General features: G+C 37.4%; 1 protein-coding gene across 2 annotated transcripts in view; it reads right to left on the bottom strand.

The window, feature by feature from the left end:
* The window catches only part of LOC140138054 (choline transporter-like protein 2), a 54,160-nt gene that overhangs the window by 22,993 nt on the left and 18,191 nt on the right, over positions 1–12,976 (bottom strand). For both annotated transcript variants that reach the window (XM_072159899.1, XM_072159898.1), the window contains exons 3-4: positions 4,521–4,594; positions 1,550–1,631 (exon numbers count right to left, since the gene is read on the bottom strand). In XM_072159899.1, the coding sequence (XP_072016000.1) occupies positions 1,550–1,631; positions 4,521–4,594 (156 nt within the window). The remainder of the gene's footprint in view (positions 1–1,549; positions 1,632–4,520; positions 4,595–12,976) is intronic.

Raw genomic sequence — 12,976 nt, 5'->3', positions numbered from 1 at the left:
TTCGCTATGTCAAATATGAAATAAGATTAGCTAGAGTGGGGTTAGGACCATGATATGTTTAGGGTTAGGACTAGGGTTAATAAGGGTTTAAGGGATATAAGAAATACTGGTGCAGCTACTGATTGCAACAAATTTTCAAAAATGGATCTGAATGTTATTAAAATGTTTTACACTCACAGCCTGACATTTTTAAATGTCAGGCTGTGAGTGTAAAAATGTAAAATGTTTTAGTAAAACGTTTTGTATACTTGCTGGGAAATACCTGCTAGTAATAATGCTTTGTGGGATAATAAGGAAATGGTACTGGTGTATAGTCATCCGGACTCATCTTCCAATTCTGTCATACAACACCAATTACAATGTAAACTATATTATGTAAACATGGTGTACTTTACATGTGGTAGGAACTCAAGATATTCTATTGATATTAAATCTGCACATTCTTGGAAAAAGGTTGAATGGAGCGGAATTAAGCAGGTCTAGTTTTGGGGTAATCGTTGGCAATACAGTCTTTGTATTGATAAATTTTTTGTTTTTTAAATGTGTATTTATGTGATTTTGATGTCTCTAATGTCAAATATAATGAAATGAAAAGAGTCTGTAAGCTTAAGACACATCATGTATGAAGTTTGTCTGATTAAGCTTAAGATTGCAGATACAAAAACAGCTGAACATTGTTATCTAGTCTTTATCTGACTAATATAAGACACTGAACAAGGACAACATAAAGGGAATTGGTATGCCAGTTTTGAGTCAACACCAATTTGTCCTGTTTTGATGAATGCATGTTCTTTCCTATTAATATACAACAGGAAAGTGCCTACACCACCTCCACCCAGTATAGTCACACACTTTTTCTTTTGGGGGGATTTTGATTTATATATACTATAAATGGGCACTTTTGTTTTTGGGTTACTTCCACTATGACACAGTCCAAAATGTGTTGTTTACTATGTGAATGAGTCATTTTGGAGGATACTACTATAAACATATGAATGTGTCATACATTTGTACAATTTGCTACTATGTACATTCAGGCCAATTTTTTACACACTGGTGGCATGTGGCACTTGTACCCCATGTTGGAGTACCCCTGACCTGTTTTTTCCATAGTCACATGGTCACATTAGTCTTAAGTCTAATCCATCCCTGATTGTGAAACAATGGGCTATTCCATTAAAACACACACTCCCCCTGTGGAAGATTTTTTAAATATCTTCTACAGGGGGAGAATGAATTTCAGATGGAATGAACACATAGTACATAGGCAGCTCCATTTGAATTTCATACACCCTCTGAGAAAGATTCCACATGAATCTTCCACTGAGGGAGGGTGCCTATGTGTTCATTCCATTTGAAATTCATACTCCCCCCTGTGGAAGATATTTCCAAAAATCTTCCACTGGGGAAGTGTGGGTTTTAAATGGAATAGCCCAATCAGGGCAATTGTGAAAATGAGATATAAGTAGGGAGCAAAACATACTAAAAATGTTCATAATTGCCTCCTTTAATTGGCCAATTCAATCAGAAAATGTCCCTCAATACTTACTCAAAACCTGGTGTTTTTCCACACACATTGCCCTGGTAGTCTGTTGCATAGATGAGTGTCAATGGATCACCTGAGTAGTAAGCTGAACAAAGAACAAACATCAGAGAAATTGTGTTAAAGTATCAACACATTTCTACCTTGTCCAAATTTCAAACTGTCCTAACTAAGATTGAAATAAAGGTAATTTTTATCAAAATAAATCTAAAATGCATGGCCATCAATGTTTTTCAAGTTCCGTATACAGCCTACACCATAAACTATTTGACTATCTGCCATGTGCACCAACTTCGAACTTCAAACTTTCAAATTTTTGCTGCAACAGTACAGTCGGTGCTGCTTTATGGATGTGAAGCCTGGTACATCACCCTAAACTTGCAAAGGGGATTGACGGCTGTTATACCGGAATGCTAAGAACTGTTCTGTATGTGCATTGGAAGGAACATATGACAAACGCAGACCTATATGGAAATGTTCCAAAAATAAGCCACAAGTCATAGAAAGAAGAATCCGGTTTGCAAGCCATTGTTCCCGAAGCGAGAATCCCGCATCAAAAATGGTTCATTGTAATAGCCAAGCATGGGAAGCAGAAATCTGGAAGACCTGACCTGACCTACATAGACATTCTGAAAGATATGACACTGGACTGAAGGCAGCAGACTTCAGGACAGCAATGGAGGACAGAATATTGTAGAAAGCCATCACAGTTTGAGGACATCACTCGAATTAAGCAAGCAAGCAAGCACTAAAATATAATTTAGAAGTGGGATCAGGATCGAATGAAATATTGAGCATCGGGCACCTCATTCTCTGGACTAGTAAAATTGCAATGTGCGACCCCTCCTCCAATGCCTGCATAAGTGTAGGTTGTGGTGAGGACTATAATAACATATGATTTATAAATTTCATGACTCTTGATGAATAAAAAAAAATACATGGCAGTATTGGCACTGAAAAACCTATATGGAAATGCAAATTATTTTCCTACAATTTGGACAAGAATAACTAAGAAGATTTTTAGTTCATTTTTTTTAGTTGTATAATTTAGAAAAATTCACCATTCTCAAAAGCAATAATGTTGAAAATCACTGGACTATGAATTTTTTATTGTGTAAAAATAATACTTTCTTATGGGTACAAGGTCAATTATTGCATTGTTATTTATCAGCCAGGTGCTATACAATGTAAACTGGTTGGATTCTCCTGACATTTCTATTTACATTTTTTAGCAAATATTTCTAAGTTTAATATTTCTTTTGACCTTACCATAGGCGTAGATGAGGGGATGGGGAGAATAAATAATCCCAATATATGACTGGGGGATGGTCCATTACACCCCTCAATGTTATATGTTTTGACCAAATTAACCTCTTTTTTTACCTTCAAAATGACAATTTTTCACAACTATTTGTCCAAATATAATGTCATATTTTACCATTTCAACTTCAAAATTGCACATTTTTAACTCATTCTGTGAGCAAAAGACCCTTCTGTTTCACGTATTTTACACTAATCACCATCCCTCCAATGTCAAAAAGAAATATATGCTGCTGGACCTTACATGTATTATACCTATGGGGGCAATAATAAAAAAGCATGGTTGGTCTAGAATGGGATCAAATATCCATAAAATTATTAGTGTAAATTTTGTACTTCTCCCTAAAATTACACAAAACCTTAACGTCATTATAGATGAGTTGACTTGTGATGTCTGGTAGTATGCGCGTGCATCATAACAATTCCCATTGTTCCGTGCCTGGTAGTATGCGTGTGTATCACATTTTTTCAGGACTTTAACAATGGCTGTATGCAGTTTGCTCAAGCATATCGATACACCAGTCCCTTGCCTTTGTTGATAAATATTGAGGTCAACTCATCTGTAGAATCATTTTTGTTGAAACTTCATTTAAGGAAGCAAAGTATTCTGTAATTTCTATATTTAACATGTGCTGATATGCTAGTATTGGGTTTCTCATTGTTCTAAATCAAACACAGTAGCTTCTAAAACCTCTAAACCACATATAAACCTAATGTGGCAGTGTGTCATCTTTAAGCATGCAGGAATGTCCGCCAGTTCTTTGAGTGAATGCTAGCACTGCCACATTAAGGTGGAAAATGATGCCAATAGTTTCCTTTAAAGCTGCCAGCTTTCATGCTGTCATTTAAGCAAATTAAGTCATACCTAATATATTTTGTAAATTTTCCTAATAAATCTGGATTGCACTTCATGTAATATACCTGTAGTTTGATGAACTTTGAGTTAATTCAGGACATGATTAAATGTGTTATTATTTTGCCACAAAACACTTTAGATGGAGATTGGTGACAATGGAAACCGGAATTACTTCCTGTTCCTGCGCTACCTACCATGTGTTTGCACTTCACACTCAAAGCATTGAAGGATAGATAGATACCAGCATAAACGTTAATCTTTGTTGTTACATTTGCATTATGATGAAAGTTTGAAAGTTTGCTCAAAATATTTGGAAATAAATCTCATTCAGAAACTTACTTTGCAAACTAGCGTCTAGAACCTCCAGACTTCATCAGGCAACTGACCCACTGGACTGGTCATTTATTTCCTAACTTTTCTGTTCCCACTAATAGATAACATATTCAAAGTATTTGCTCATTTGCTAACAATTACTAACAAATTGTTCACCTGAAAGTTTTGGTTGTTGAAGTTTCAATGAAACCTCTGTCCACACCGCAGACACTAGGTTTAATGTATCCAGCTTGACCTCCTTCATTTTTTTAAAAGTTGCCCAAAGTTGCCATGGCAAAAAGACATCCTATATGAGGTGCGGATCCAGAATTTAACAATTAATGGTCAAATAATTGCAAAGATGGGAGGCTACAATTGGTAGTTTGTATCAAGAAAACGGTTGATGTTGCATGATTTGGCATACTTGGGGGAAGCACCCTCTCTGCACAACCATCCAGATCTCACACGAGTCCATGTATTACAACTTACCATATCCACCTAAGCCCACCATACCAATAACAAACACAAAGAACAGCAGACAGCATATTATGTCAGTACAACTCCTGTAAAATATAAGACATTATGAAAAATATTATCAAACTAAAATTTAAAATTGTGCTGAAATATTATAAATAGAAAATACAAACATGATTCAATCTGATCCAATCAGGCCAAAGGGGGCACTTTTGAAATTGGGAGTTAAATGTACGAAGATAATATTGGAGGGGGGACTTCCAAAATAGGGACACCCCTAAAAATTGCCCTAATGCCAAAGGCAGACTTTACACTATAATACGAGTAGACATTAAGGGGCTATTTTGAACAGTTTAACATGAAAAAGTGGTCCCACTGATAATATTTCTTTCTAATTTGGACCTTTCTTCAGAGGGACTTCTTTTTTGGGGGAGGGGGGCACCTCCTGCATACATACCTTATCACTAGTACATTTATTATGAAGTTAGGCCAATATTCTTGAAATGCATTTTATTGCTTTTTGTGTTCCTATTTTTACATGTATTAAAATTAATTTAATTTTACAATTGCCGTTTTTGGCCTCATAATCATTAGGATCACGTTACCCACTTGGCAAATAATAATGACCCATATGTGAAATGTCCATAATTTTACATGGTATTGGTAGTTCAATTCTACATTCATCAGATTTTCTTTTTTTATTTAAACTAACACAAGCAAATAGAGTTAGTTTATAGATTGTAAATTTCATCCATAAATGTCCTTGCAGGGGTTATGTTATGTTACAAGTATGTTAAACCCAAAAAGTAAGCACTATATTATACATTATGTATGAACAAATAAAATAACTTTTCTGTGAACTTTACAATCTGCTGTGTGTGTCTATGTGTACACAGACCTGTACAAGAAAGTACATTTCGTAAACTACAATGTTACCAGTAAGGCAATAAAAAAATAAGGCTCAAAACTCACAAGTGGTTTGAAAACAAAATGAAATGCAATTTTTTTTTTTTGTTTTTATTCCCAACTTAGTATTTTTATGGTATTTTGAGAAAAAAAAATTCCTCATTTCTTTTTTCAAATTGTGCGATTTTATAAATGCGCGCGCGAGCTTTGAGACGAACCTTTTTTTTGCCTAGAGAAATTTGATTATTCTGTCAATAAACATGTAACTTATGAAATGACATGCACATTAATAAACTGTTCTAATGATAATAAAATAGTACTCTCATCTCAATTAAAGGAGTAGCATCCTCTTTTTATGGTATGTTTGAGTAGATATCCACACAAAAAAGTCATTCCCAATTTTGTTTTGTTTAAAACAGAACATAAATACAAATTTGATGATTTTTTTTGCTAAGGAAATGAATCGGCAAGATTTTTTTATTATTTTTTTGGCATACAAACATTATGTAGCCAGAAGTTGAGAAAAGTAGGGAATGAGGCCATTAGTGCCAATCCATCTTGCAATATTGGGTGGGGAGCAATTGGGCCTGAATTGTCAAAAAGTAGCTGAAAAGAACAAAAAATGTGTCATTTTGCCAAAAGTTTGGGGGAACATGCCTGTCTGATTCATGTATGTGTGAATATGATAATAAACCATAACTGAGTGTAACATGGGGAATATGGAACTTGAAAGCAGTAAGTATTGTAAGTAATCATGCATAATTGATTATACCGGAACTTAGAGGGTGTGACAAGGGAAGTAAGAATGGGATGTAATCATGCATAGTTGGTAAACAGGATCTTGGATAAGACAGAAATGATTATGGACATGGGGCTTTTGTTGGAATCATAAATACAGTTATGACAAGTCATCTTCTACTACTATACATACATAAGTGATTAAAAAGGAATAAAATCATCTGACCATCTAGGATGTGAACCTGGGACCTCTAGTTTGTTTGTCACATTCTCTACCACCTAACAACTAAACTTCACCAAACATCAAAAAAGCTCAATTCACAAAGCATCTGCACACAAAGGTATCCCAAGTGATGCGATTACATCAACATGCGAACAGTCATGTGGGCGCAGAAAGCTTGGCCAGCCAAGGTACATGTAGACTTCCATGACCAACTATCCCTGTGCACATGTCTGGCACCCAAGCGGTCTGTGGTTCAACCAGAACCCACTGAAAAAAAGATTTCTGATCTTTTCTTTCTTCCTTCCTTCCCCCTTGCTAAAAACACCTGGGCATTAAGAGTTCACGATACAGCCTTAACGTGTGAATTATCACTTAGAGATCCAATCATATAACAACTCAATGATTTGCTGAACCTCCCTCCTCCCTCATCTAACCCGGCCACAAATTCATCAAGAGGTTGAGATTTTGGCTGTTTTGAATAACATACATGTACACTGACGATTTCCTCATATCATATGGTATACATACATGTAGATGAAAGTGAAAGGCATCAAATACATATACAGCCTGTCTCAAAAAAAATTGTGCAAGTGAAAAGCGCCCTCTTTGGCAGTTACAAAATACCGTTGTGAAATGATGCTTACATCAACGTCAAGGGCGTAGTCTTAGCTCTCAAATGCCGTTTGCTCTGTTCAATTTGCTTGTTTTAATCTCAAGATATGCTTAGTAACGACGAAAGAGTAAAATCACATTTGTGCCACTTTTACTAGGGAAGAGGGCTTTACATGTAAATCAGTGATAGCATCAAGTTTATCAAGGGTTCCTTCGTGAAATCAAAAGAATGCATCAATTACACAATACAATTTTTTTACTGTTTTTACTATTTTATCATGATGCAGGAATAATGATTCTTTTTTTTCAACAGATTAAAAGAAGAAATGTTTCACATTCTGCTGTAAATTTAAATACATGTGCACGTGAATGATTTTATCATGGAAAATACTGTTCTCTTAGTCACTCAAGACATGTTAAAAGACAAACAAATATTGCACACTAAGGATGGTATGCACAAAAGAGTTAGACAGGGTCTAAAGTTAGACCTGGTCTAACTGGAATTAAGTTCCATCAGGAATGGTCCTTTCCTACTCTTATTTCCTTCCTAGAGTAGCTAGCACATTCCAAAGATTTTAATGCAACGTTCAAAAATAATTCAAAATAACTTAAGGGCGTACTACACCCATGTATTGGTTTGATTGGTCTAAAAAATATTTTTCCATTTATAGCTAGGCGATATATGCACGGATCATGTGAAATAAAAAGATTATGAAAACACATCGTGAAAGTGTAATTTTTCACCTATTTGTCTTAAAGTTGACAGGTTGTTAAGGAAGGTTATTTTTGTAGCGATCCACGTAGTCTTCTTCACAACCGGTTTCTGCCGTTACTCACACGTATTAGACTCGCTCCCAGGCCTATAATACGGCTATGTCAATCTCCATAGGGATGGGCGATACCAGCTCTTGTTACCGATTGTCGATCCAGAGCAGTCAGGGAGTGGGCCGAATTTTTAGAAAAAATAAAATAAAATGAAAAAAAAAAGAATGGCATGGAGCGCGCTATGCATGACATGAGGGGTTGTCTGAGAGGGATGTTCCCCCTCAGAAGTAAGAAACTTGTGCAAAATGAAGATCTAATTGAAGCGATTTGGTGGACAATTTTAGCAATATTGTTTTAAACATAAATCGGGAAAGCCCCTTTCTCTTCTCTTGGGCCAGTCGGCGCTCCCCTGAATCCAGCGCCTGAAATGAGTCGGGATGTGCTTGTTCAGGGGATGCGAGTGCGATGTGGCTGTAGGCCTACCACATTAACGAACTAAACTTACTCTTCGTGGGATTACGAATCGTAAACACAAACAACACAGGTGATAATAAAACCAGTATAGCAAACATCACTTTAATCAACTAGATGCAACAAGTTTACAACTTTCTTTTTAATTAAAGCCTTAATGTACGATCGTTTTAAATTTTTAGATTTTTCTTTTTTTCTTCCAAAATGATAAAATAGTTAAAAGGCCCATTCAGTGATTTGCTCATCAGGCGATCGTAAAAATCATCAAAATTCAGATTTCGGTACCTTTGTCATTGTCATAGATGTGCTAAACATAGCCTATGCGAGTGGTTCAGCCGAAAGACATTTTACACGAATCTGTAATTTAGATACTGATAGTATCTAAATTAGCTACTGTGTATTTGAATGGGACTTCAACCAGTGGCGTAGCTGGGATTTTTTTTTCGGGGGCAAGCCTGTATGGGCGGGGCCCAAATCCACCAAACAAAATTTAGCCGCCCTTCCTCAACAACCGAAAAGGTTGACCCAATTTTTTCGGTGGTTTGAGAAAGTGAAGAGAGACAGAGAAAAAAGAGATTATAGGTGCTAGCGCCTGGGGGCACTTCAATTTGAAATGGATATAGGTGTAGAGCTGGCACTTTCACACTAAGGGGCATTCGGTGAGAGCAAAATGTAAAAAATATGGGGTCATTGGGTGAGAGCATGATTTTTGGCATTCGGTGAGAGCAAAATGTAAAGAATATGGGGTCATTGGGTGAGAACATGACCTTTTTTGAAATGGAATCTTTGGGTGAGAACCGAAACCTCGAAAATCGTATTTTTAGTTCTAAATGGCTTCAAATTTCTTTGTTTTTTCAAAATAAGTAACAAAATCAGTGATAAATGAAAGTTGCTGTTCAAATTGAACTTGTAAGGGTCTTTGGGTGACAGATCAAATGGAAAAATAGGGGTCTTCGGGTGACAGAGCGGGACAGAGCATGTGTTAAGTAAAAAAATATGGGGTCTTTGGGTGACAGCGATGCTGAAAAGGGGTCTTAACAGCCTTATACATACACGCGTCACCTCCAAAGTTGAAGTGCCCCCGGGCTATAGCGCCCTAAAAGCAACACATTTTGATATTATATAGTACCATTCTCCCCCCCCCCCACTCCTCTCCCTTTTTTTCCCTCTTTTTTCCTAGAGATAGGGGGCGAGGGCCCAAATAGCGCCAGGGAGCGGGGGCCCAAACAGGCAATTTTGGCAGCTACGCCACTGGCTTCAACTTCGTCAGTACTGCTGGTTTTTTTTTCGTTTTTTTGCCAAATTTGTCATTTGGTATTTTTGAATGACTTATCCTTCAAACAATTTTAATTTTTTTACACTTGCGCTGGGATCACTGAATGGGTCTTTAATATGCAATCATTATGAAAGTTCCCAATACATTTGGAGGCGAAAAACATTGGAAATTTGCAAAAAAACAACATCATAAACTTCACCTCTATCACTCGAAATATCTCGCACATATATCACGCCATGGTATGCCGCTGAGTATATCCCATAGACAATCCCGGGGACAATCCATTGGAATTAAATCACTATACCACACAATTTATTCGCTAGCTGAAGTCCGGGGGGGCACTTCAATATGAAATGGATTATAGGTGTAGGGCTGGCACTTTCGCACTAAGGGGCATTCGGTGAGAGCAAAATGTAAAAAATATGGGGTCATTGGGTGAGAACATGACCTTATTTTTAAATGGAATATTTGGGTGAGAGCGAAACAGCGCTGCAAAAACCTCAAAATCAATTTCTAGTTCTAAATGGCTTCAAATTTCATTGTTTTTTTCAAAATAAGTAACAAAATCAGTGATAAATGAAAGTTGCTGTTCAAATTGAACTTGTAAGGGTCTTTGGGTGACAGATCAAATGGAAAAATCAGGTGGTGGTCGCATTGCATTCTCTAAATTCAGTAAATTTTCATCTTCAACCGTGTAATTGAATGGGATTATTTTGAAATTTTAAAACCATTGAAATATCACAAACAAATAGGCCTATGTTAATAAATAATATAAATACAAGCTAAACCGTTGGGGTTCGATAATGAACCCCACAAAACTAACAAAGGAGCGATATAGAAAATGCCATACGGCCGGGCGGTTTCACAAGTTGCCGGCTCGATCATGCCATTCGCCGCCTGGGGAAAATAGGGGTCTTGGGTGACAGAGCATGTGTTTGTAAAAAAAAATGGGGTCTTTGGGTGACAGCGATGCTGAAAAGGGGGTCTTATCCAGCCCTCCAGGCGCGCCACCTCCAAAGTTGCCGAGTGCCCCCGAGAATGAAAGATTAGAATATTTGCTTATAATTATTTGTTTTCAATTTTCGAATATTTTTGTTTTCAATACGTTTCATAATAATACATTTTATTTTTTCTATATTCTGTCAAAAGTAGCCTACCGGTAGGTATCGTATGGCCGATACCAATTAATCGTATCGACCCACAGTACCGATCGGCGGTATCAAAGTATCAAGTATCGCCCAACCCCAAAATACCAAATTATAATGGCGACCTCCACAAACTCGGAAATATCATCTGGCAGGAATTATTTCAAGTGAAATTCACAGGATTGTCTTCTCTGATGTAAGTAAAAATGGTGGCATATTAATTATGCTCCAACATACATTGTGAACGTTCCCACTTTAGTTGATTTTGTGCAACAAGTTGCGACAAATTAACATTTTTGTGCCAAACACATGTACTTGTGATAGCGTTTACATTGTATTCAGTGTTTGTCTTTTACTGAGATGGCGACCCTAAAAATCGCCTAGAACTAAAAAACAAGCATTATCTTATCATTAAGATTTTACTGTTTCAAACCTGAAACAGATGTGCTGGCTAGCGAACACAAATTTTGCATATCATTGTCAACTGGAAGGGGAAACAAGAAGTTTATTTTCTTTAATAATGATAAGTGATGCCAAGCATGTGTTTTCAAAGCTGTGCATAATTAATGCATTTCAAAAAATATATATTTTGGTACTTTTAGGGTCTGACATTAATGCTTAATTTGTGCGTGTGACTGGTTTCACGGTAGCAATTCTGAAAATTTAGATATACTCCAATTTGTAAAAGTGCCCCCATGTACCGCTTTTGGGCATGTCCCTTTAAAAGCATGTAAGCTACATCGATACCGATGCCACCAATAGAACAAGAAGATTTGCCCTTCATTTTGCATACCACTTTGACCAATTTTTTTTCTCATTTCTTCACAAAATGCAAAAACCCATAAAAAATGCGATGGGTGTAGTACCCCCTTAAGCAAATGTAAAGGAAAATGTCCTTTCTCATGGTACTAAATTCCACTTAGACCAGGTCTAACTTTAGACCCGGTCTAACTCTTTTGTGCATACGGACCTTATAGGTTTATATTACTTGTTGAAATTAGACAACATAATGCCGCAGCGCTGATGTTGATCACGAAGGATCGTCTAATGCACGAGCCCGAAGGGGAGTGCATTAGACGCATCAACTTCAACTCATTGATATACAGCTCTCTTCCTAGTAAAAGTGGTTGTTAAATAAACATATCTCGTGATTGAAATAAGCAAATTGAACAGAACAAACGGCATTTGAGAGCTAAGACTGCGCCCTTAGCGTTGATGTAAGCATCATGTCAACGGCCTTTTCTAATTGCCAAAAGAGGCGCTTTTCACTTGCACAATTTTTTTTTTGAGACAGGCTGTATTCATGGGGGCACGGTGGCGCAACGGTACGGGCTCTACCTCGCAATCGGAGGGTTGCGGGTTCGAGCCCCGGCGGTGCCATCGTGTTGTGCACTTGGGCAAGGCACTTTACCTCACTTGCCTCTCTCTACCCAGGGGTGAAACGGGGAGCTGTTAGGGATATTGTCCATTGAGCGCCGCCCAAAGGTATGAGCATGCCTTGGGCATTGTATGGCAGCTGACATATTCTAACGACGGCGGAATAAATGTAAAGCGCTTTGATACACATGAAAGGCGCTATATAAATGTCAACATTTTTTTTTTAATAACAAATCAAATCAAATCAAAGCTTAATGCATACTGATGGTGCACATTCTTTTGAGTACCATACTACAATTGAAAGAATACAACTTGACAAAGGTACAATGTAAGTTGTTTTTTATATACACTCAGAGTGAATGCCTGTCAAAATGAAATCAAAACAAGAAACGATGATGCTCAACTTGTTGCTTTCCCAGTCATATCTAGTGCGTGGTGACCTAGACATTTGATGCATGATCCCAGGGTTGCAGGTTCGAACCCTGTCATGGCCAACATAATGTCCATGGGCAAGACACGATCTTGCTTGTTCCACTCCATACAGGTGTAAAATGGGGAGCTGTTAGAAATAGTCATACCTGTGCAATGGATGATGGCATCAGGGTTAGCGGTGACCTGCTGAGTCCAGGGGTCCAAATTGGCAAATAAAGGGGTCCAGGCATCTAATTCTACACAGACGTACAAAATTAAGGGGTCCAAATCACGGGGACCTGCTAAATCAAGGAGTCCTGGACCCCAAGACTGGTATCCTAGTGGCAGTAGAATAAATGTAAACGGCTTTGAACAAATTGAAAATGTGCTATAAAAATGCTGTTCAGGCATCATGGAGCTATAACTATGAGCTTATTCACTCGACTGTGAACAAAACTACTATTTTTAACACCAATATTTTGTACACTTCTCCCGGGGTGGGCACATCAAAATTTTTGGTGGGTATGCTCCCCGAATTTTGAGGTGG

This window comes from Amphiura filiformis, chromosome 17, assembly GCF_039555335.1.
Source record: "Amphiura filiformis chromosome 17, Afil_fr2py, whole genome shotgun sequence".
In the NCBI taxonomy this organism is placed as follows: Eukaryota; Metazoa; Echinodermata; class Ophiuroidea; order Amphilepidida; family Amphiuridae; genus Amphiura; species Amphiura filiformis.
Note: the sequence above shows the minus strand (reverse complement) of the source record. Positions and strands in the feature narration are given on the sequence as shown.